General features: G+C 38.8%; 1 protein-coding gene across 1 annotated transcript in view; it reads right to left on the bottom strand.

The window, feature by feature from the left end:
* Window positions 1-26,094, bottom strand: part of SNX4 (sorting nexin 4) — a 34,749-nt gene extending 8,655 nt beyond the window's left edge. The window contains exons 1-9 of the mRNA XM_085310204.1: window positions 25,916-26,094; window positions 25,268-25,383; window positions 14,597-14,735; window positions 14,369-14,518; window positions 13,010-13,057; window positions 8,938-8,993; window positions 4,477-4,549; window positions 2,868-2,929; window positions 1,310-1,375 (exon numbers count right to left, since the gene is read on the bottom strand). Of these exons, the coding sequence (XP_085166330.1) occupies window positions 1,310-1,375; window positions 2,868-2,929; window positions 4,477-4,549; window positions 8,938-8,993; window positions 13,010-13,057; window positions 14,369-14,518; window positions 14,597-14,735; window positions 25,268-25,383 (710 nt within the window). The 5' untranslated portion in view covers window positions 25,916-26,094. The remainder of the gene's footprint in view (window positions 1-1,309; window positions 1,376-2,867; window positions 2,930-4,476; window positions 4,550-8,937; window positions 8,994-13,009; window positions 13,058-14,368; window positions 14,519-14,596; window positions 14,736-25,267; window positions 25,384-25,915) is intronic.
* Between the last annotated feature and the right edge of the window lie 56 nt (window positions 26,095-26,150).

The raw sequence follows: 26,150 nt of genomic DNA, 5'->3' as shown, positions 1-26,150 counted from the left end.
GAGAAGTCAGTCTCATTTCTTTTATTCAGTTAAGCATCTCTAAATGTTTGACAACCTAGTATGGTGTATTCAAATCACTGAAAACCTACTTATCTCCTTCATATTATAGCAAATTTTCATATATCTAAGCTGAATTCTAGTATGTTGTTTTTGCATAGTGGAGGTATATGCTTTACACTGCTCTCCATCTCTACTTTTTCTTCTTTAAAAAAAAAAAAAAAGCACAACATATCCACTCCTTTATTCTCTCTAGAGCCTTTTACTTAAGAAGTRTAATAGCTCTTTTGGGTGTAAAACATTGTATTAGCCAAAACACAGAAGTGTGAACACATTATTTGGAAGGGTTCAAATTCTTAAAGATGTGATAAAAACAGAATTCTCTTGAAGAAACTGAAGGCAGAGTTTGGCAAGGCTCTCCAAAAGCTTTCATTTGACAAGGAACAACACCAATTATAACTGACCAACAGTACAGCATATGTAAGTCTGGTTTGTTTACAAACTGATAACTATTTCTACATGAACTGCACTTTCAATAAAAATAGTACACGATGAAATGTCACAGTTTTCATCTCTCGCATGAGTTGTTACTTTTCTGCAGTGCCTGATTACAGGCACAAGGAATGAGAGCAGTAAGAAATTATACTGTTTTATCTACTGTGTATATTATTGTATATTACTACCTGAAAAACAAAAAGTAGGAGCCTACAATACCGCTTTTGTGAACACTCTTATGTTCTAGACTCTTATTTTGAAGGCTGCATTTTGCATACTCTGCCAACTGACTCCAAAGATGCAGAGAGGGAGGATTCTCAACTTTATTACATCCAGTTAGTATTTGATTCAAGAATCCATTAAAGTTTTGGTTTAATAATAATTAAAGTTCTTAACTTTCTGTAATTAAGTCCAAATCTGTGTACCATCTACTGTGTGGTACAAAATACTGCTATCAAAAACAAATGGATTTCATCAGGTCTGCAGTACATTAAAGTTCTATTCCACCAGTTTCTGGCATAGTAGCTTAAAAGAAAAGCTGGAAGAATTCCAAACACTTCTACAGTTTCAAAATAATAATAAAAAAGAAACCCTTTTGGTTCTCTTGAGACCTTTTGAGCTACTTAATGCAGTACGTGGATGCTAAAAGAGCGCCTGCATCCAAATCACAGAAATGCTGTACACCTAGAAACAACGCACCCTCAAGTTTTTTAGRGCACTTCTTGTACGTACTTTAGGGCTGGGGGAGGAGAGAGGAAGGAGGGAGAGTTCTGCATCTGGCTTGCATCAAACTATCAGATATTCAGTCACTACTTACACATCCATGTGGTGGCCAGCACTCTGCAGCCCGTCCCCCATCTCCTTTTCTATTGCGCTCCACTCGCTGTAGGAAAAACAAATGAGAAACAACATCACATGTGAAGGGTAAGGAAAGTTAATAAGCTGCATCCTGTATACAGTTTCTTTCCAGGTGACACCTGAATGGAAGCTGCCTCCCAATTTGCGCTCAGCCAAACTGCTTCCCTCCATCTAAGCAGCAGCACTGGCCAGTTAATACGCTGGCAAACAGCTGCCCCTACCCTCTAAACACACCCACACAAACACACGCACTTTGGGGTTGTTTTGAGCAGGGAGAATCTTGTTTAAATGGCTCAAAGTAGGTTTTAAAAAGTGCACAGGAAAGAAACGGAAGATATTGGTATTTAAAATATTAATTTTTTCTTTAAAAAAAGGAAAAAGAACTCTAAAACAGAATCTAACTTGTTCACCAGGAAGAAATTGAGATGTTCAGATTCACAATACTTCACCTAAAAACCTCTCCTTTCAAAAACCAGAAGTTGAAATTTGACATTTGCAGGAGTTTTAACTCCTCTGAAATTTTTTGCTGTCTGCTTTCTATTTTTACAGTATATTGCTGTTTAGTTCTATTCATTAGAAAAGTATCAAGTTAACTGCCTCATTACTGTATCTCCCTATTCACATCAGGGAGATCATTCTGATAAAGCAGAAAACACAACTACAATAAAGTTAGCAAGAGACTTGTTCTGGACAGTTAAGTATGTACACAGCAATTTTAATTGTGTTCTCAGCTCTGTGAAACCTTATGAGATTTATTAGTATTACATCAGTAATCAGGAAAAAAAGAGGTCCTCCACACACCCTTGCATTTCACATAATTTACATCTAATGCATCTATACCATCCTTCACTTTCTCATAAACATTCCACTCTGCTAATGTTGGCATTTGTTTGTCTTTGTGTTATTACAGAACTATACCTAATTTCACTTTAAAACCCCCAATGAGAAAGACATCTGCAATCCATTAACCCAGAGAATTAAATTTAGCACTTGAACAGAGTGTAGAAGCAGGAGGTTTCCCTTAACCAGAAGTTTAGATTCTTTAATTCTCCAGTGAGATAGAAAACTCGAGCATGCAATTCACTCATATAAATCAAAAAATGATTGGCAAATTCAGTTAAAATCAACCATATCCATTCAGTTTCAGTACTTTTTTTTTTTTTTTAATTAAAGAAGAACCTGGATGCTTAACTGACAACTGCATGAAACAGGCAGTAAGTTGCACTCTGAAGAAACAGTTAAAAATGCCACTACCACAAAAGAAAACCACCACCACCACCAAAAAAGCCACCACCACACACACCAAACACTAAAGTCTTCCAGTTGAGACTAAGTTCAGCACATCCAGAGATCATTATATCCAAAGTAGGAAGCTCATTACTGCAATACAAGAGTTTTTCAAGGCAAATGTTTAAACACATTTCAGTCATGCTGTTATGCTTTTGAAAACATAACAGACAAAATGCATTCACTCCTCTCACTGTATATATGTTCTTAAAATCTAGATGAACCCTTACCTGAATACTCTTCCATAGTTTCCATGGACTTTATAGACACCRTATAGCCGGTCTGCTACCCTCTAAAACATTTTAGAGAAGTTAATTCCTGGTCAACAATATTAACTGCAATTGATTTATAAAAACTCCAAATACGAACTCAAGCTAAAGTCTTATGTTTTAACATCGGTAAACAGAAGTATGCATTAGTCTTAAAAACGAACAAAAAACCCAACAACAAAATAATCACCAGTATAAAACCTTTAAAAGACTGACCTAACAATTGTGGCAAAACTATACAGAAAAAAAAACATTTAAAGTATTTCTTTGAAAGCATTCATGTACAGGATATGCCTGTGGAGACTACAAATAATCAATTACCTTACTTAACACTGTTTTTGATAGTCAGATAAAAAGACAGTCTCCTTTACCTGAATAATGCTAAATCTATACACATGCTTGCTTTTTTAATGTAAAGATGGCAAAAAACACATCCCATCAAGAACTGTAGGGAAAGCTTCACTAAAATTCCAACAAGTGATCTGATTTTTCCATCCACTGAAACGAAGGAAAGGAAATGAGCTATCCATTGCAGAACTTATTGCTAAAGCTAGATATGTCAGATATTTCAGCTTTTTGGAGAGTCAGTACCTGCTGCAGTCAGTACTACAGTGTTGGTAGTAACATCAGAAGAAAAGACTACATATATATTCTGAAGTGTGACTCGTAATGCAGATGATACCCTTGTAATTGTGATGCACAAATAAATTAAGTCAAAGTTGCATAAGAGTTACAGTTACTGGCTTGTCAAAGCAGTAAAAAGGAAGTGTAAGCAAATCACCCTGCAGGTCACATAAACAGAGTACTGAGACTTACCAGTTACTAGAACACCAGAGATTAATCCTCACAAGTACCTCAGCTCAACAGGGCAATCAACTACCACCCTCCCCTGCAGCACAGTTTCATCAAAAATTAAATCCCTGTTGAACATGCTGAAGAACAGTATCATGCTCCTCATTACTGGAATTGTAATTTCCTATTTCCTTTTTGTGGCTTTTTTTTTTTTTTTTTTTTAAAATCTTCATTCTAAACCCACAGAATATCTTGATTGCATGACATAATTGTTCTCATCATTAAAAAGAACATTATTCATTACAGATTGAAGTACAAGCCAAAAGAAAAAAGTGTGCTGGGACACATGCACGATTCATACTGCAAGCTCTGGAAAATAGCGTATGATACGCCGGCACCATAAAACTATTTTTTGGGCCCCTTCCCAACCCAGACATCCASCAAAAAGAAACTTCCCTGCTGAGCAGAGAGAACTGGACTTCCTGGTCCTCTTTAAAATGCCTCCCTCTGATATGTGACCATTAGGGGAGCATGCAGATTAAACACACACCCTTTTTCTCCTTCAATCACTGTCAAACTACGCTGTCATATTTGGAGCTCTTTCTCCCCAAATCTGCACCATGTTGACACCCCCCACCCCCAAACTTCAAAAACAGATCCTTTCAGGCAAAGCTTTCCTTATCCTAGGACATACGTACCAGTTCTCTTGCCTAAACAAGAAATGCTGTCTTATAAATAAATTATACTATTTGTCACGACACACATGGGAAATACTTACAGCTCTGACTCGCAGAAGGTGTGATATGATGGACTGCAGTTCATCGCTGTAGTGTTTTAGCTCAGTAAATCTCCTGGGAGCAGGAAACAGATAGTACATCATTAGCCATCATGAAAGCAAGCGTTCACAGAATGCAAGTACAGCTAGGACACTACAGCCAGTGATACGGAGCCTGAATTATGTTGAAGTGGAATTAGCTGAAGATTCATAAAGAAACAGCTTCAGAGTTTAACTCTCCTAAAACAAATATCCAACACTTGCAGGACTACTAGCTTTTTACATGCAAATGTTGAAGGTTCCAACTAATTCAAGAGCTATAATTTTAAGAAATAAAGYGTGCGGGTTTTTTTTTTTTAATCAAAAAAAATTTACTGGTATTTTTAAAAAGCAAGAGTTAGCAGATAGTCATTCTACCTAGTTACATATGAAACCTTACTAAGACCCATACCTGTACAGGCAGTCAGCGCATACCTAAAAGCAATCAAATCACTACTGCTTAATGAAATACCAGTCAGATAATCTATTGCAAGTGATCACGCATACACTGCTGGCCTGCCACAACTGAAGGAAAAAGGCATTGCAGCAGCCATCCCAGCTAAGTCTTGGTGGTAGTTTCAGTTAATGCATTTAGCTCATCTAATTATGAAGCCAAGTCGGCTACCACAGCTTTGCTAGTGACAGGTAACTGATTAAATCACAGCAACAGCCACTTTCATACATATAAATGCCATCTATTACACAAACACCTAACTCATGACCAACCTTGGAGGCATGAGATACACAAGGGCATGTTTCACTTAGATAGGTAAAGCTATTTTGTTTCTGGCTCTCCAAATTACCAAACAATGATCTGAAAAAATAGAAGATACAACTAGAATTAAGGAATGGAAAACTAAAGTTAGTCTTCCAAGTTGATATTCAAACATAAAAAGAGAGAGGGGAAAATAAATAAAAGGCAAGCTTTCTCTCTCCTCCCACCACACACAGTCAGACTTCGTATTTCATAGCTCATACCCAAGAGGTCTTACGGAAGAAACTCAGGTCACTCGTTTTGGGTGATCAAGTATGAAATTCCAGTGTGTGTGGGGGGGTCATTTAACAGTTCTTCCCCTGCCAGGAAGTCTTCCCTCAAAACATTCTCTTGCCCATATTCAGGAAATAGGAACTTTATTGCTATTTCTAGTATTTTTGATCTCCAAGGAGTATCTTCTATAAAAGTAAGACATGTGCAGGGTCAAAGTATATAAAAAAATTAAAAGACAGCAGAGAAAGTGTATGATAAAAAAATATAGGCATTGATCTGCACAGTGGGGTTTAGAGAATAATCTTTTCAGTTTACACTTTATAAAATATGCAGAAGGGCAGCATTTCAGGCAGCTGTATACACGAACAGTGAAGATATTTGAAATAATTGAACTTAAAACAAAAGATTAAAGAGCCTGCCTTCAGTTCAGGAAGACTCCCCTTTCCACTCCAGAAATTTATAATGAAAAGTTTTATTTATCCTGTTTTGTGGCAAGAAAGCTTTTAGGAATGCCTTACTCCCTGAAGGCAAGCTTCAGAAACCAAAAATTTTCATACCGCTGCTCAAGTCCAGGACGCTATCTTTGTCCATGCCAATTCCTCCTCCTCCAAAGATCACTTTAGAACCAAGTTGTCTTCATTTTATTGTCTCAGAAAAGCAAAAACAAAAGTGACACCACTTTTTCTTCCTAAATTTTGGTGAAGAAGAAGGCTGAGAATTTTTTTAAAAGGGGAGTTTTTCTAAAAAAATGTATTGTAAGAGACTGGTAGTATAACAGATCAAAGGTTTACTTCAAGTATCTGCTCAAGTCCTATTGAATGCTCWGGTAAGAAAAATAATCAATTATGAAATGATTTTCCAAATTGAGTTCGGAGAGGGATGTTTGCTTTCCAAAGCACCAAAAAAGTAGAAACTGTGAGGCAAAACACAGTTTTGGCACTCTAATTACTGAAACAAGCCCAGTTCTTCTCCCTCAGTTGCAATGGTTCTGCAACATTACCAACAGTCTAGATGTTTAAGAAGTRTGAGCTATTTAGCAGAACTTCAAATGCAAATGAAGAACAGATTAAGTGAGATTTCTGTACGGACACTGCCAAGTTTCTTCTGGAAATATTTTTTATGATAATAGCAAAGACGACTTTCATTTTCAGAAGATAGCATTTCAAAAGAAGTGACTGTACATTTTACTCAGCCCTAGAGTCAGGAGGACAGTGCTATTTTCCCTGTTTTGTAGGAGAACATATCACAAGAATAGAACTGCTCTAAAAAGAACAAGCCACTTCTAGGAGCAACCAGACAGAAAAGTAAAGTTTTGTTTTTAATTTTGCCTTAGAAAGGGGTTTMGTGTTTTCTAAAGGAACTTTTCACTAGGAAGAAGGCTACTGTTCTGATTCAAAATACAGATGGAGAACAAGAGGATGGGTGGCACGAGATGGAATCGAAGAGGCCAGTAGGTGCTTGACTACAGATTTAACTAAGTACCTGAATGCAACACTTTTGTTACCATGTAATTCCATCAGGAAAGAGATTAATTGTATCCCAAAGGAAGAGGTTTAGTTTCCAGGCTAAATTTTGAACTACTAGAATAGCATCATTTCCACTGTCTGAAGTCCCTAACATTGTTTAAAAGGTACAGCTGCACACCAGTGCAAGTTAGTCTGGAGTGAGGAYTGCAGCACTCCAAGCCTTCCCGGTTCAGGGAACTAAGTTTACCTAGGAGTCCACACTCCACACAGCAGTGATTTTTTTTTTTTTTTGGTTTGCTTGGGTTCAGCAAGATTAGCTTGCCGAGCCCGCTTCCTACCCAGTCATACAAGCACCCAAGCTGAAGCAGAGAGGAAAGACATTAGAGTCAAGGCAGGCCCCCCCCCAAGCAGGAGCACGCTAGGCACAGCAAAGTGCTCTTCCTCSTGTCGGACCCACGCACACTATACCAAAAGGCCTTCCTGACATAAACACAAATTATGCTCATGAGTTATTAAACAATTTATAAAATACACCTTGCCACTGAAACCAAAAGTTCTATTTAAAAGCTACGTAGCTGCCAGAATACGGTAGGAAGATGTACCATATCTCTCAAGTATTGTCAAGTGCAAGTTAAATACTCAGACATTGTTTTTGTTACAACTCCTTCTTCATATTTGCCTTGTATTAAGTCTTTCTGCGTTATTTACYGAGCCACTTATCACAACAGCTTTCTTTTCCCAAACATTAAGTTACCTCATCGCTTCAAAAGATAACGGTATCTCAGCCTTAACCAGTCTTTCCCATCCATGCCTACATGCAGASAGCTGGCAGAGTCTTTCTGCCCTGAAAGCAAGAAAAGTTAACTCCTACTACTCACAGACTAGGARGAAGATAAAGGATGAAGCATCCAAACAAAGGGGAGTTTCACCTGTAGATACCAATAGAATTGTTGTCTTTTTATCTTATTCACTGAGGTTATCTTTTGCAATTCTCTCTAGCAACAAGCCCTCTTGCTGCCCAAGAAGGCTGGAACAGCAGACACTGTCAGCAGCTTCAAAAAAAAGGGGGATGAGGCCAATTCACAGTAAGTCTATAAACAGATACTAACAGGATCAGGAACGTATGTGCCCTCTAACATCCTTAATACAACATCCAGGGATGCCGGGAAAGTAYCAGGGAATGGACAAAAGAAAGCAGTCACACACGTGCTCTCCCTAAATAGCATCTCCTGTTGCCACTATAGGACAACAGATGAACCCAGCAGGGCACTTCCCATGTCTTTCTATGTTGCTATACATGGGAAACAGCAACCTCTCTTGAAGCCACTCCTGCATGCAAATGTTTAACTATTGCAGAAGCAGGAACTGGCTGCTATTTTGCCCTCCTTACGTCACCTAGGAGGTGATGAGCCTCCTACTGCACACCCTTACACTTCTGCTGTTTTTTTTAATCCAGCAGATTGCCCTAGTGCTCATCTCAGAGCTTCTTAAGCTGTAACAGAGCTGAACTGACCTCAGGATTTCCAAAAGCATCTGTGAAAATTGGCAGCTTGAAGAGAGCTATGAACTGCAACATCAGGGTGCGTGCATCCAGAATTGCACACTAGCAGATTTTTTGGAAAGRCCTTCTATCAATCTGCATTCTGTTCACATTTGGAAAGGTTTCTTTGCAAACAAATGTTAAGAGGTTATTTTTGTATTGGTTTTTCTTCCCTTCATAATCTAGCTAAAAGGAAAGACTCATTTTGCATTAAGTGATGGCATTTTTCTGAAGGTTTCCTGCTCCTCCAAGAAAAAAAGATTCAAGTCTCTTCACACTATCTCCTTACTGGATTTGTGTTAAGGTTTAAAGTGCAGAAAGATCATTTTTCTTTTCTGAATTTATTCTAAGGAGATAGAATATTCTGTCATCTGATGTTATAATTGTAACTGAAAAGGGGAAAGGGAGGGATGAAGGATGTGGAATCTTACTTGTCTGGGTTTTTCACTCTGAATGTTGCATTAAGAGCTTTTAATCTGGAATCTGCCTGAAAAAAGGGGAAAAAAAGCTTTGTTAATTTAATGCAATTCAATTCCAATGACAAAAATCTCAGCCTTCTTGCAGCACCGTTAGAAAAAAAAAAACCTCTTGCCTTCTCGGCATAATTAAAACTTCAAACACCGAATAAGTCTGACACTACCTGCCCTGTATGCCATATTTTTACATAAAAAGTAGAAAATTAAGCTATTTTTGTGAATTAGGATGTAACTAGCATCCACTAATATTAAGTCAGTATAATCCTGAATCGCACAAAAATAGTCTCTTTCTAAAATGTTACACAAGTCACAGAGTTAAGATTCACAACCCTACATTCTTTTGAGATGATGCAAATAGGTAACATAAGACCATATGGACAAACTATTTTATATTTTTCAAACCAAATAAAACCAGTGGTAGAGTGACCTCTACATGCTCTTTATTACTAGAAACAGTTCCCCAGTGAAATCAAACTCTCATATATGGTGTTCTCTTATTTTATGAGTTGCTTTAGAGAAAATATATAATTTGTATATCAGAATAGAGCTGTTTTAATGCAATGTTCTTTCCTAAGATATAGTATATATTAAGTCTTTATAGAAGAAAATTCAATACCTAATTAGAAAGGTAATCAGCTACTTCTTGAGACATTGGTAAACCAGTGTTTGCAACAGCAGTATGGAATCTCTTTCAAAAGTTTCAGTTTAATTTAACATTAAAAATTAAGCAACAGGTACTTACTCTTAAGAACACGTCAGTGCAAATAAGGTAATCCACACTAGTCCACAGAAGTCCCAAATAACCACAACTTCTTTATGGTATCTTAGGCACAGCATCTTTCCCCAGAGCACTTACTGAAGTCTCCTCTACACCACATGAAAACTCCAACTTAGAGGTCAAATGGCAAGAGCTTACTTTTGCTCAAGCATCTTTCTCTCCAGTGAAAGAGTAATAAAGAATACATCTTGTGATGTGTTCARGCTCTGCCACAGTGCCCTGCTTTAGCTAATGGACTGTGCACGACTTTCATGCCATAACTGTTAGCAGTAAGTTAGTTCAGCAGTACCTGTTAGTGCTAGTATGTGGCACAGGAATATTTTGGGCAGCACTGTAGCCATCTCAGAGTTTGAAGAGCTATTTTGAATTTTACAGTGAACTAACTGAACACTATGTCCTCTCAGAGCAAGAACGGAGGTGCTGCCTGAGGCTGTTCCACCTCCCACTGCACTGGCCCKGAGCAGAAAATACCCATTTTTGAACACCAGTGCAAGTTCCTTTCCCTTGGAACCACCTCCACAGATACTGTCCCATGTGCCTTGCAAGCAAGTTCATGGAAGAGCAGTTTCATCCTTGTACCTAGAACGACAGCTACTGATGGAAGTTTTCTATGCCAACACGGTCCTGTATCAAAACAGCAGCTTGCTAACTATAGCTGTTCCTCTTCCAGCAACCAAGACAAAAAATAGCCCACAAACACATAGGTGGGTAAATAAAATCTGCCTGTCCAAGGCTGACTGATACTGGAAGAAAAATAGGTTCAGTGTCAGAGCTAAGCRTGGCTTCCTCTAAGAATATCTTGCAAAGGGAAGTCTGACGCCGCATGGGGAAGCATAATCAAGATCACACAAGAACATAAAATGCCGTAGTAACTTCAACTCCCACCCCAGGCTTTGTGTTGCATGGTCTACACTTGCACCTTTACTGCTCTATCTCCACATGTTGTTATACCTGCACATTAATTACAGATAGTTCAGATCCATCTGCGGGTAATTCTCACACTCTCTTGCAGAACAAATGCCACAGTCACACTGATATTACCAGAATCTGCCTACCCCTCAGATAGTTATTTTACAGGACTTTGTATATTCAAATGGCAGGCAAAGCCTTTTAAGTTCCTTGGGACAAATTCAACAGCCTCAGACATGACAGCATGTTTCTGGGGCTTCTCTCTCTCTCTCTCTCTCTCTCTCTCTCTTTTTTCTTTTTTTTTTTTTTAATACATGTCAAGTGGTCTGAAAGAAGACTTCAGTAAGTATAAAGGCACTGTCAGGCAGTAATCAAGATTTTGCCAGTGCAAAACAGTTTAAGCAAGGTTATTTTCTTCTTGCCATTAGTGGCACAGTAACTCCCATGCACCACATTTGAGCATTTGTACCAGAGTCATGAAGTTAGAAAAATGTCTGCCCAGCCTTAAACTTGATTTAAGACTAATATGCATGAACATCTTATAATTGAACTCCCCAAATGAAATACAATCAAGGAGTATTCAGACAGTTAATCTTTACCATAATCCCACAATCATTTAAGTAAACTAAGGTAAACTGGCTCTGTGCTCAGTAGCAGAGTAAAGGTTTATAAACATGGTAGAAAAAGGCCTCTCAAGGTCTAGTTCCAACAYTGAATCTATGATGGTATTGCTAGGTGCACAGAGGGATACGTGGAAATTACTACTAACTCTCCTTTGTAGAGGAAAGGTTTAAGAGACAAACCACCTAAAGAATAAAACTAAGTGTTGAGGTAGAGGAAGAAAGGTATGATTTAATGATATAGCTGACTGAGTAAACAAACCCTCCAATATTCAACTGCAATGTGCTTAACTATACCACATTAATGTCTAGTTTAAAGTTAAGTTAGCCTGGTTCAAACCCTTTGGGACAAGAGATGCATCCCGTCTTAATGGATCAGTAGAGAAATAGCAGTAGCACGTAAGTCAGTGGTCTGACTCTAGTCTTAGTCATGAAATGAACTGTTTATATAGGTCTGCCCTCCAGTGAAATGCTAAATAACCAGACAATCTGAGGGCTTTATACTTCAGACGTCACATAATGGGAAGATGCTTTTCCCCGGGATTTTACCAAAAGTTATTTTCCTTCAGGGAAACAGTAACTGTAAAAAGGAAGCCATACACATGATCAAATCCAGAAGGAAAACAGGACTTAGCTCATCTCACAYTTGACCTGCAATATGGTTTCAGGTAGACAATTATTCTCAGCATTTCGCTGACTCTCACTCACACAGTGTGTACTCCTAAAGACACAGCACAATACAAGCGTTTTGAACTCATTAAGTGTAACCAAAATAAAGATATGAGGACTAAGAAAATGCAGTCAGCTGGACAGTTTCATGCTTTTGCATTACAGGTATTACCAAGATGCATCCTCTACCATGATGAGAGAATTAACATCAACTTAAATTATCAACATCGAGCATCTTAGCTTTTTGGACACTGAGGATAAAGGCACCAGGGATTTTTTTCCAGTTCTCACTATTCAAAATAAAGGGATTTTCTTTACAACCCAACTAGTTTTCAGTTGTGATTTCGTAAGAGTCAATCAGGTTACAATGAAACAATAGCTTGCATCAATGCACAACGATTTTTCCCCATGCAGTAATATTTCCAGACAGTCCAGCAGTCTATCAGCTTCTCAGATTCTTTTKGCATAGAAATGCAATCTTTGATCTTTATTCCTGAAAGTTTTCCACTTGTTCACCTTGTCCCCAACTCACTCATGTCAGTGTGGATAGCACTACTTCAAGACATGTTCCTCTTAAACAGAGAAGGGGCACCAACTCCTGCTTAGTCCTTTTCRGCAACCCTATCTTAGTAGAAAAGTCCTACAACTCAAACACCTTTGCATCTTTTTTGGCATCTTTTCTATCTCTCTCTCTCCAAGTTAAATTTGGCATCAGTCTCTAAAGTGGTAGTTTCCCAAATTGACAACATATGAAAGCACGGCTACAAGCTCAAGTTCATTAGCTTTAAAGCTTATGAAGATCAGAATTCTACGTTATTAGCAGAACTACAAGGCTGAGCATCCAATATACACACAGACTAACAAATCTGCYACAGGACTGAAGTCTTACGTATTACACACTAAGCACACCACTGCTTTGGTAGTTATTAAGCATACATATATAATGCCTTTTACTCATTCTAAGCGCAAGGAGCCTTTTGTAAATAGCCTCAAACAGTTAAGAGTATTTCTGTGTCACAGCAGTTACCAGACAAATACTTATGGTAATTACCTTTAACTGAAATCCAGTCTCATTCACCATTTCTTTCCATCCACCTTCCTAAAAATACAGGAAAAGAAGGTACTTTTAGAGCGACTTTTAGAGTGCAACAGCTTTTGCAATTGTATCAGAGCCACATCAGAGCTGGAAGAACAGATTCTCCACTAAACTTGGGTTCARTTTCACTCACCCTCCCCATCTCATTTGAGGAATCTAGGCTCAGAATCATTAAGTTCTGCTTACACACTAGCCTCCTCCAGAAACTCTCCCCTCTTCACCATATGTCAGTGGGCTCAACTGCCCCATTCTGAGGGGGTCAYAGCTTTGCCTAAAAAATTAGTTTTACTTTCCAGGAAGAGGAGTAATTGTCATCTATTAACTGCTAGACTATCAGCAGCTCCAAGGACATTCTCAGCTTGAGGCAGAATGTTCTAATAWCTTAGTTAACTTGTTTCCAAGTGATCAAGATAATTGCTTCCTAATACATATTTATAAAAGACTGGTTTAAAACTTTTAAATAGTCAAAAGGAAATTATTCTCATAAGTTAGCCCAGAGTGCTGTAAGTTAACGGGCAGCAAACTTGGCCGGAGAGTGTAAAGTTTTGCACAGCAATTTTAAGAATGCACAGGCAAATYTTGGTATTAGTCTAGAAGGAAACAAGTTTATCCTGTTAGCCATCCCTTCTGTAGGAAATTTCCTTGGACTAACAATAAGCATCCTACTGCAGGCATAAGGCAGTGAGAAAAGTTCAGTTTCACTCAAGCAGTGGGAAGACTATGACTCCCACCCTAACATTTAGAAGAGAAGCAAGAACATAGGGGCAATGACTGCTCAGTTTACAGTGCACAAACATTTACCCTGTTCACACATAGTAGCCACTTCACCACCGCTTTCAGGATTCATACTGGTTCATCCACATACTTCACTGCACTAGTATAAACATATCTACTCACTTAGCTATTCGGGAGTCCCTAGTAAAAGCCTTGCATTCCAAAAGCAAATTGAAAGCCATTACTCTTGCTGCAGCCAGCAGGATAGCGTGCTAACTGGTTTAGCACTAGGAAAGCTTTCTCAACCAATTCACATTAAATTTCTCAAAATACTGCTCCAGAGAGGCAGAAGCTCTCTCTTAGAAGCCTTACAACTAGGCAGGRAAAAAAACCTCATAGGTATACTAAAAAGCACAACTGCAGTAGGCAATTAGATGCATTTAGACAGAGCAGTCTCTTCCACCTTGTATTTACTGATGCTGTCCATCCTTCTCCTGGGCATAAAACAAGCTACAGATCGCTGGGAGGGAAGACGAAGAGAGACTTATCTTAAAGAAATAATCACTAAAAATAATGTATTTAGAAAGCATGCCACTTTACCTGTGTTAAAAATGAATAAAAGATGTTGTCCTGGCACAGAACAGGATGTGAAGCCACACGTAACAAGAAGTTTTCCAAACCAATTCTTCGTCTTTCCACAAAATCTGGATCCATATTATCTGCTGATAGCTTATGCCAAACAAAGTCAGCCTATTTAAACACAGGAGTGTTAATAGTAAATAAATAACACATAAAATACAGAGCAAGCTGCAGCCTCAGCTTTCTTACCCTTTTTTCTGGCAAAGGTGGAACAACAATATGCGGGTAAGTTACTAACAAGTAATTCCTCAACAATTCAAATTCACTGTAACGCCGCCACAAGGAGTCCACTGGGGAACACTGTCCCTCATTCTGGGACTCAATAGCTCTGAAAGATAAAACAACAAGTTTGAGTATTACTAAGCCACCTTCCTCTCCCTCATACCATCAGTACAGTTGTAACAAGTCTAAAGATGATCACTGCATAACTTACCCATTATCTGAACTAAACMTAAATAATTTCATACCCTAATATTCTTCCATCTACTTAACTTAAAAAAGAAAAACCCTTAAAGTTTTTGCGTGATAACATTCAAAATTTCTCCATGTGCYAGGAACAGAAAAAAAGTCAATGCATTTTCATCCCATCACAAGCAAACATTAGGTCACAGTCAAGTAAATAGTTACACAAGTGGTTTAGTTCACATCACTACAGGATCAGACATATTACTCTTGGAACAGTGTTAGGCCAGAAGCCAGCATKACTTCATGAACAGCTGAAGGAGTCAGAGTATTACAAGAAGGAACTTACTATTCAATAAAAACAGTCTAGACACAAAACATACTATACCACATGCAACAACTAGAACAACTAGAAACATAAAAGTATTAGATTTTAAAAGGGAATTTTAGAAAGCATAGTGAATTTCAAAGCACTTCCAGTCTTTTGTTCAAAGTGGGTTTTTTGTTTTGTTTTGTTTTAAATTCAAGGACCAAGGATGTGCAAGCTAACAAAATAGCTAGGATAGGATAAGCAGGTACAATAGAAGCAATACAAATGAATGTTTTGTTGAATACTAAGTCAAACATCTTCTATAAAGAGATTAAAAGAACTTGTGTTACTGTAAAAAGGAGAAATTGTGGAATTTTGTGGGATAAAAAGATAAAACACTTTGCGGGGGGAGTGTCTTTTGAGAAGACATTTAGAGCAATATAAGTACTTTGCAATATCCTAAAATGAGCATCAGGTCAATAAAACTTTTTGGCAGTTGGCATATACTAGAATATGCACACAGGGACAGGCTTCAGATGGGGCACTTAAAAAGAAACCAATGATACCTATGTCTGTCTTAGCTCTCACATTAAGTGATCAYTTAGTGCAGGAAGCACTGGCTGAAATCTACCTGGAATAGTATTAACTATGTTATGAGACCATCTGATAGCAGTTGAGGTTAGAAGGGACTTCTGGAGGTCCCCAGTCCAACCCCCCTACTCAAAGCAGGGCCAAATAGAGCAGGTTGCTCAGAGCTGTGTCCAGCTGGGTTTTGAATATCTCGAAAGATGGTGACTCTACAACCTCTATGTGCAACCTGCTCAACTACTTGATCATCCTCACCATGAAGAAGTTTGTTTAGATTGAGCTTCCTTTATTTCAGTTCGTGTCCATCCTGTTTATGGAATCACTGGGAAAGTCTGGCTCACTCTTCTTTGCTCCCACCCATCAGGTATTTATGCTCACTGGTAAGACTTCCCCCCGCCCCACCCCAGGCCTTGTTTTTCCCAGGCTCAGCTTCAGCTGAGAGAGCTTCAGCTCTCACAGCCTCTCCTCTTTTGACAAATACTCCAATGCCATCTTCAAGGCCCTTTCTGAACTTGCTCCAGTGTGTCCATGTCCTTCTTGTCCTGACTAGACACAGTCCGTTATAAACTACAAACACTTACACAATACTCCGCAGCACAGTACACTGGGTGATTTCTTTCAATAGAATTCAGGCTACAGAGTTCTTGAACTTCACTCCAGAAAGTTATTATAATTTAAGATGTCCAAATGATATGCACATTATTTGAGTTTTTAAGCTGTTAAATTACAAGGCTGGATTTCTAACAGTCTTACTGAAAACCAAAAAACCTTGCCTTTGAGTATCCCCATATATTTAATACATTTAAACAAAATACAAGAAGGCTTTATCATCTATGCCATCAAGATCCGATCTGTCATTAGAAAGGAACAACCTTGCTATATTCTCTTGTTYAAACTAAAAAAAAGAGTGTGGTTATATCTTGAGGTTAAAGTAATATAATATAGAGTTACCTCATCAGAATCTTTTAAACTGATTAATGCACAACTTTTCCCGGATATCTACAGCCGCTTTGAGAAAACAACAATTATTCCAGGTGACTGAAGTTGCAGGAGAAAATTTTACAAGAGAGAGAGAGAGAGAGAAAAAGGATACATTGATACAGATTCAGCACAAACCGCTGGAGATCAAAACTGTTTGAGACTGACTTAAGTAAAAGAGACCAGCAAACTGCTGACAGTCACTAAGTTACACTGCAAACTTACCGCAAGAACTCGTCTCTATTAAGGCTAAACAAAGGTGCAGCTGCAACCATGGTTTGTTTTGAAGAGGGTACACTTAGCTTAGCCCCTGCTCTGGCAGGCAGCACAACATTCCTCTTTACATGAATGTTTCATAATTTAAACATTTCAAGAACACTTCAGTTAARAGTGCGTATCTCGTGATCACATTACCACCAAGCTGGAGGTAAATTTAACACAGATCCAAGGAATTAAGCTACTATGCCTCAGAAGATTAGTTGCTTTGTTGAAAGCTGAAGGCATACACCTGATTCTCCTAAAGGAGAAACTCCCAGCAGATTTTTTAAATAGTCTGGCCATTCAAGACACTCTCTCTCATTAAATGAATCTCTGAGATACTTCTACCTTCAACTTCAGCAGCTACCAGTTAGTTCAACTGACTTGCAACATGATTTTCAAGAGTACTACGTCTGCATGGGTTATTACTGACACTTAAGCAAGACTGCCATCATAAACATCCATGTGGACCTTGTCTGAGGACATAGTCCATAAGCCCATGTGATTACAGAGAAAAGGAAACAGTCCTGAATCCCCATGAGAACCCAGGCACATCCCACGGGGACTCACCTTCAGGGCAGACACAGGTGCTGCTGCCCCAGCAAGAAAACCCTGGAGACTCGCCCAGAGCTAGGTGGACACATTGCCCAAAATGAAGCAGGCCRCAGCCACCCTTACTTTGAAGGCAGGAGCATTAGAGATCTAGAACAGAGAGTTCTCTGTAACATAATGGATGTTTTTTTAGATAAGGAAGAGAGGAAGCAAGAATCTGTGGGATGCATCTGTCCACTTCTATCAAATAGCTTTGTCATTCCTATGCATAACATTTCCTGGCCACAGAAAAATGCAATCCTGGGATTGGTACAGGTGCTGTACCAAGCGTGCTGAGAAGCACACTTTTCTCTAGCTTAGATTTTTCTGTAAAAGCAGCTTTACTCTAAGTTYTAACTGAAGTTTAAGACTCTCTGCACTGCCTCACAACTAAGGGACAGGCTAAGTGTACATATGCTACTGATCATTTATCGCAGCCTAACATGTCCCAGATACCCTGCAGAGTTACAGAAGTCTAACAAGTTACCACCAAAGCTAAACTCTAAGCACTTTATTTTTTTTAAAAGTGATTCTTACTTTTATTCTTGTCAATACAAGCCCTTATGGAAAAAAATACTGCTGACTGCAATTATTTTCCATCTCCACTAACTTATTCTACAGGTTTATACTGTCATAGGCAACTTCAAATACAGTTTTTTGCCTCTATAATACTAGCTCTTCAGAAATGTTCATTTGGCTGTTTCATTTCAACTTTGTGTGCACTTACAGCATGAGTTTTCTCTTCTGCCTGTAACCCAATCAGTTCCTGATCCAGTGCAAGTCGGATTTTACATTTATCACTTTCTGAACAATCTTGCAAGCCCCCATGATACGAATGAGATCATCACAGACAAGACCGCACAGGAATATCTTTCAAGGAAATACCTGGTCCAGACATTCCTACTTCCCTTTTCAAGGGCACTTATTCAGAAAAGAACTATTCAGAATTTTGGTAGTACGCATTTGTAAGTGGCCTTAATATAACACACACCAAATACGTAAGAGTAAYGCAAATAAGTAGCATTAAGTTTGGGAGTCTGTCTTCCATAGTTTGGACTGCCTTAATCCACCCATTCTGCTGTATCAGCTTTCCCATGGAGAACTTCATCAGTGTTTTTCTTAAAACTTCAATCCCTGCAGTCAGGACAGTCACATTATCATGTAAAAAGTGTCATTATTTCTAATACCGTAAGTGTGGAAAAGATATAGAAAACATTACTTTGTTACAAAGAGGAAAAAAAATGAGACCAATAAGATAAAGAATATATTTATAAAATTAAAAGTGACTTCACGGATTGAGGTCTTGTTGATGAACCATATGGCCTCTACTTCTGTAGTATAAACTACAGGTTAAGAAGAGAAACACACTCGTCTTTCAGGTTCCCATTGCATCCTACAAATATTGAAGGAAGGCACCAATAAGATCATCATGTATCTTAGTAGCGTAGCAGTCCATTTAGTGCTTACGGTGGTCCAGGCCAGCTAGTATCAGTAAGCTGTCACCGTAATAGACCACAGCCTTCTAACTTGCATTACAGTAGCCTTCTGTCAGGCTTTTAACACTTCGTGACTCTTTGGCAGAGTTCACTATGAACTAGAAGCAGCAAAGAAAGCTCATCTGAAGCCTTAATTGTGCATTTAACTGTATATTTGCTAGAATTAACAAGTACATGTCACTTATTAAACCAAAGCCGAGAAGAAAACCCCCAAAGAGCAGTAACATCTCAGCCGACTCACACAAGGTGGGAGGTGGGGGTAGAAAATTAATCGGGACTCAAAATTTTAAAGAGGGCATCTAGGAGTGTGGTGCTCCAGCAGGAAAGGACCAGTTTTTTGAGGGCACCTAGCTATATATCAGAAGAACCAACTTCCATCACACAACAAAAACACAGAYGTCCTGTTATATGAAGATATTACATTCAGGAGATGCTTCAAGAACCGGAGAAGGAAGGGAGCAGACCACCAGCGCGGTTCACACCTATCACCACAACTTCCCTACTACCTACACCGAAAAAACTGCAAAGAAGCTTGACACAGGCTAAGACCTACTATCAACTTGCTCCAATCGGGTAGATTCAGGTACGTTAAACCGCCTGGAACTTAAGAGTTAATCGAGCTTCAAAACTTTCACGAGGGAAATACTAACTTCACCTTACAATCTAAAGAGAAAGTTGCAACTTAAATTACTAAAGAACCCTGAAGACCAAACCTGATTGTATAGTTTGTGTRTTTTTTTAAAATAGGTAGTACCTGATACAGTGCCATTAACACACTGTATTAAGTCTACCATTATTTCTTCTCAAATTATATTTCTTTTATTCTAAAATACATTTACTCTTACTGCCTTAAAAGTTTGTATTGTCTTTTTGATTTCTACCACTGTATAACACAGTTATTGCTTTGAGTGAAAAGCAGTTAAGAGAAACAGAAAACAAGTGAATGGCAGAAGACTGACTGCAAAATACAGATACTCATCCAGAGAAGTCTCTGGATGAAGTTTTGTGGTTCCTCTTTGCCTAACTTCCCCCTGCAGAGAGCTGCAGCCAGATAGCTGCACCTGAGCGAGAGCCTCCCACGCAGTCACGGCACTCTGCTCCTTCCCCGCACGCTGGGAATTCCCTGCCGCCGGCACCATCCGCTCTACTCATTTTTTCAACAGGCCATGAAACTTCAGTTTTAACAATCAGAGGAGGGGAAAAAAAAAGCCAATGTAATGTCCAATAAAGCAGTTATGCTTTTTATACTCCAGATAACTGATTCAAATAAACTGCTTAAGATGTCTTTTAAAATGAATAATCTTTAGTTTAAAATTCTTTGCTCCTGYGAGGGCATACCTACTTCTGTCCCCCTCCCACCCAGGCTTTGATAAAGCAAAAAACAATTAGATTCTGCTTTCTAGACTGCATAACACTGCCAAGCCGGGTAAAAGAAAAGAACAGCAAGTCCATTGCAATGCCGTAGTGGGAAAGCACCGCATCGCCCTCAACAAAGGCGATACAAGCCAGCATTCACACGACTGCCTTTTAAACACGGTAACAAGAGGTTGACACAGAATGGATTGACTTGGGACAGGCAAGCAAGATGAGAGAAATCATTTCTTTAACCAGGTGGAGATGTCTTTTCGTGAGATTACATTACGAGACCATAAAATACCACCAGTTACAGGAACACTTCTCCCCAGGAACCCCGTTCCAGAAAGGAAGTAGGAATCCACAAAGGTACTCATTACACTTAATACCTTCATTACCATCTAATTTTTTAGAGCACATTCTGAACTCCACCATTAAATGCAAGTGCTGCAGACCAGTTTCAATTAAGATTATAATCACTTGTTGACATTCACTCAAACTTCTCAATTTGTTTTGGTTTTAAAAAACACAATATAATACTTGTACAGTCTTGAGACAGGAAAACCATGCGTTTCCCCTCTAAGCAGAGTTTTAACAATGCACKTTATTCATTGAATGAACCAATCTGCCTGAAAAAAAAAATTAGAAGACAAAATTGAAACCTTCAGCTTTTACCTTCATAACTGATGTTATCATTACTGATTAGAAGATTATGTTACTCCAAAAGCCACATTCATTTACCTTAATTCAAAGTGCCAATGTGAAAACTTTAGTCCATCTACTTAACCTCTTCCCATTTGCCATTTAAAACTAATTATATTAAATGAGCCATTAAACAATTCTTAACGCAATAAAGAGAGGAATGGCTGCAAAATATTGAAGGAGGAAGAAGTACACTGGCTTTATTTCTTTATAAAAGCAATCACTTCTTCAATTGCAGAAGCAATAAGTTAGCCTTCAGCCTTTGACTTTCCAGCGTACGACAAGTGATACTTTCATTCACCTAAAGCGGACAAGGTTCACTCTCYACATATGTAGAGGAATATATTTTAAGGGGGCTGGGCAACATTTTCTACTAGCTACCCAGAAAAAGGTCTCCATATTTAGGCTCTGAACAAAACATAAGAATAAAAAACAACAACTATAAACYTTTTATAAGTTACCAAAAGTTACCTGGCAAGCTGTATGACAAAGAGGCAGCTTTCTTGTTAGAAGATTTTTCAGACTGATGATTTTTTGAAGGGAGGGAAAGGTAGAGAAATACTGTCTCAGCTGAACAGTTCGATATTTTAACCTAAAATTTACTGGTCAGGCTGATGATTCATAATAAAATATAAATTAAGTAAAAATCAGCAGAAAAGCAGCCTTTACAGACTTCCCTCTTCTTTCATCTCCTGCCTCTCCCTCATTGATAGTTCACACCAAACCCACAGATTTTTCCTTTCTTTTTTCCTAAAATCTCSTTTGGTAGATAAGGCTTCCTGGCTCTCAAAGACCAAAAACTGCATTTTGCTGTGTTATTAGAAGACCGCACACCTCTGTGCGCACTCATTCCGTGCTCCTCCCCAGGAACGCACACCTAGGCTAAGAGCTTAACATGGAACATGAGGCTAGGAAAACAAACCTGAAGGAAGCTTAGCAAAGGTTTTCAAGACTGCTCCTGAAGTATCACAGTGCAGCATTAGCACCACTGAACTGAGACCTGGCAGGCTGCTGATTCCAGGTTTATTTCTCTCAGAAGCTTTCCTTAGAGCTCCTTACACTTTGAATGGAGGACCAGAAGTCTTAAAGGAGAAGCAGGTACCTCTTCCTCAGGTCCTAATCCAACTAGTGGAAAACTTCCCAAGCACTGAAATCAAAAGTAAGATTAGAAGCCTCCCCAGCCATCCTGGGGAAGTGGCAAGCAAATGCAGTCAGCCACCCTGCCAAAATACAGCTAAAGGAAGTACAGACTAGTAAGAGTGGAAACCAGCAATCTTGCTATTAAGTAGTCCACCACCATGCAGCCCAGGTGTGCTACTTTTTCCTTTTTAACATGSCTTTAGAAAAACAAAAACCAAAACACACTCACAAGAGTTAACTCAATGGAAGTGTCCTAGTACTACAAAACAAATTGTTTACTTTAAAGGAAAATAGGGAAGAAAAAAAGGCATCCCAGCACCGCCTATAATTAAAAGCAATTGCAGCTCGTCAGCATGGAACTCCACAAATGTTCTGCATTCTGATTAGCTTTCAGCCCTCTCAGGAAAAATGAAGGGCACAAGACCAGGAGCCAAATTCTGGGTTTTATATCATCTCAGTTCTTCCTGTAGTTTCAAGTAGAGTTTTGTATGAGACACAGCTGCCTGAATTTCTAAAAACAAGCAACACTTGAATTCAAGTGAAGTGCTGGATAGCTGCCTTTTTCCTTAAATGCAAGTGGTCTGCTGAGCACCAACATCTCAAGAAGGAATATTTAGTTACATACGAGTTCTTAAAATTAAAGTATTTGCCTTAATGCCGTTTCACACATGAAGAGGTGGAAACATTCATCTGTTCTCACAGGCAGAATGTAAGAGCCGACTAAGTTATTTTTAAACATCAGCACAGTATAACGGAAGCTGTGAAACAAACTGACTTCAAGACTAATTGAAAGGAAATAGCTCACCACAAAAATGTACTAAACTAATGCAGAAAGGTGTAAACCAAGAATAAAGGAGATGCTTTCAGGAAGTGTGACCCTGGAACTTGCTGAAGCCCTGCGGTCTACAGGAGTGAAGTTTGTTTTGTCTCAAAGAAAGAAATTAAGTCAAGGTATAACAATCACAAAAAAGATGAGGAAAAGTAAGCGAACAAAGAAGCTGCATGGAAATGACAGAACACTAAAAAAAATCTTTTCAATTTTGAAAAAGAAGCAACACTATCGCTTGCATTTTGAAAACACAATTTGATCAAGGCTGATGAAACCAACATGTTCAAAGTTTAGGTGCTGAGCTCCTGTTCTATAACAAATATATGGTGGTTGTAATTGCATCCCTCTTGTGTCTTTTATTCACCAAATTGCATGCAATTCTTCAACTTAACTTGTAACTAAATCCTAGATAGCAGTAACAGTGAAACCCCAGTTCACRTAAGTGTAATGCAACTATTATTAAGTGGTCTTCCTTTTATATTACTATAAATTGAGTTTCGTTCTTTAGCTACAACATATCCTATTACCCACAGACAAATTGCTGTGAAGCCCACCTACAGCTACAGGCACAGCAGGAAGCACATTTAATAGCCAGCAATTATACTTACACAAGAAATTTTGCCTTCTCAGCAAAAGGTATACAGAATCCATTTTACCARAGATGTGACAAATCCACATTTTCAATAGTTCTCTGACAAACATATAATTGGTCTTGGTATTCACTGACCACAGAATTAAGTAAGTCTTAATGGAAGAAGGAAATCTGGGCAGCAAAATACTGTGCCACTATGAGAGAACCACTGGAAAAGACCAGAGGAGTGAGTTTAAAGTAATAGAAGGATGATTGAGAGAGGAGATGCAGACAGCATGTTTTGGGGCTATGTACAGATATCCTCAGAGTATGCTTTACATTGCAGCTAGACACAAACCACTCCTCTCTTCTCATTGAGAAACACTAACACAAGAAAAAAATATAGCACTACTTGTGTGTAAGGAGATGCGATCTTTAGTATCGTTAAACTGTAAAAGAATTTTTAAAAAGRTATCTCAGCAGCTTTTAAAGAGTTACAGTATTTGGAAAAACACACTGTACTTATAAAGGGTTTTACTCTGGAAGTTTAACAAAATAAAATAAACAYACCCCAGTAGGTCTGCAGCACAGGCACTCTGAAATGATTACTAGTGTGTCACTTAATTGATTTAACAAGTTAAGAGGCCTTTAACTAGTAACTAGAAGACATGTGATAGCATTATAATTTAATGCTTCAGAGCATTACAAAATGCTATACTTAAAAAAAAAAAAAAAGTAATTGCTTTGTTTCAGCTCCATCTGCACAGCCSACCGATCCTGAGACAAGGCCCAGAAGTTAAAACTGCTGACGTAAAAACATGAGACACAAAACTCCTAATAAAGACTGATTAGGAACTTCTTGCTTCAGCTGAGTAACATGATCCTACATAGCAGGAATAACAGTAATTTAACAGGATTTCACACAATCAGAGTTTAAAAAGCCTCCTTGCAAGAGAGATTTTAAAGTTTTGTTCACTACTCAACACTTAAAACTGCAAGTTGGCTCTCGGGTAGCAAGTGTGTTTGCTGTACTTGTAATACTAAATTTGTTAACAGAAATGGAAGGAAACTGAAAGCAACAAATTCTCCAGGGAAAATTTAAGCCAGTTAGAAAGAAGCAAACAGTTAGTTAACTCTAACCCTAAAACACCTACACAGAGTTTTGCTTGATCTAGGCATCACGTATGCTTCAAATACTACTAGAACAGTAAATTTTGTCCACATTACATCAATCATGAGATTTCTTTCTTGTGATATCAAACCTAACCACTACTTTAGACCACAACACACGACCTCTGATAGGCAGCCTCCACATACAACCTCATATCTGCACATATGAATTTACCCAATGCACATCCAAGAAATAACCAACATCTTTCATGCACATGTTTTTCCTCCTAGCTCCAAACACAGAGTTATGGTATTTGACTATGCAATRCTAGCATTAGTACTTAGCTGGAGACCATATGCCAAGTTTTCACAAGAAAAGATCATCCAGTGTAGATTGACCTCACATTACAAATCATAAACCAACTAAATCTTCTCATCAACAGCACCTGAATATTTTTATGAGGGGAGGAGTGAGAATGCGCTTGGAAAGACRCATCCAACCCTACAAAAAAGGCAAGTTCTCATCACCCACCTGGTCTCGATGAGGTAAGCAGTATAGGTTTCTTGCATGTTCACGGCATTTCTCCCAGTCCGTTTTTCTGCTTCTGAAACGGTGATTTCTATTTTTTTGGCTAAACAGTCTTCCATCTTTTTAGAAGAGAAAAATAATAAAAAAAAAAAGTGTAACATTACCCACACACAGCAAAGGCTGTTAACCCTGCCACCCCTTCTCCCTCACCACTTGTGTTCACATAAGGCAGGTAAAGCTTTTGACAATACTTAATTTTACAGCTGTGTTCTGTATCACATTTGCAAAAGAAAACAGAAAAGCCCRTTTTGGTTTAAAAAACAAASAAACAAACATAAGCATTTTCAGACACCAAACACTATCATTACGTGAGAATACACAAAAAATAATAAAAGGAAAAAGAGATGGCTCTCCTTACAATTATTTATATATATATAAACACACACACACACACACACACACATATATATAATTTTTTTGAAAAAAAGACTTTTTTTACCCAGCCACTTCCCAGCTATCAGTGAATTCCCCCCCAGCACACCTGGGAAGCCTGTAACCATTATTCCCACTTTAAAGAGAAGGGAACACAGCCCAAAGATACCCTATCTAGAGGGAGAGCCTTTATCCCCAAGAAGCAAGTTACACACGTACACAAGTACGTGCAATACACACGCGCGTGTGCACGCTCTTCACGCGCTGGCAGGCAGGAGCCCATGCACGGGGCAGGCAGTGCCCCCTGCAAGGGCGCTGCGCCAGCACCCGCGCAACTTCCCGCAGGAATTCAGCGGGAACGCAGCGATTTATTCGCGTTGGCACGGCGGGGGCCCGCGCAGCGCGGGGCACAAGGCAGCACCCAAGCGCAGGGACCAAACACGGCGGCGGCGGG

The sequence above is a fragment of the Rhea americana genome, unplaced genomic scaffold, assembly GCF_003343005.1.
Source record: "Rhea americana isolate MKP2758 unplaced genomic scaffold, rheAme1 scaffold_313, whole genome shotgun sequence".
NCBI lineage: Eukaryota > Metazoa > Chordata > Aves > Rheiformes > Rheidae > Rhea > Rhea americana.
This window is presented reverse-complemented; position numbering and strand designations above follow the sequence as displayed.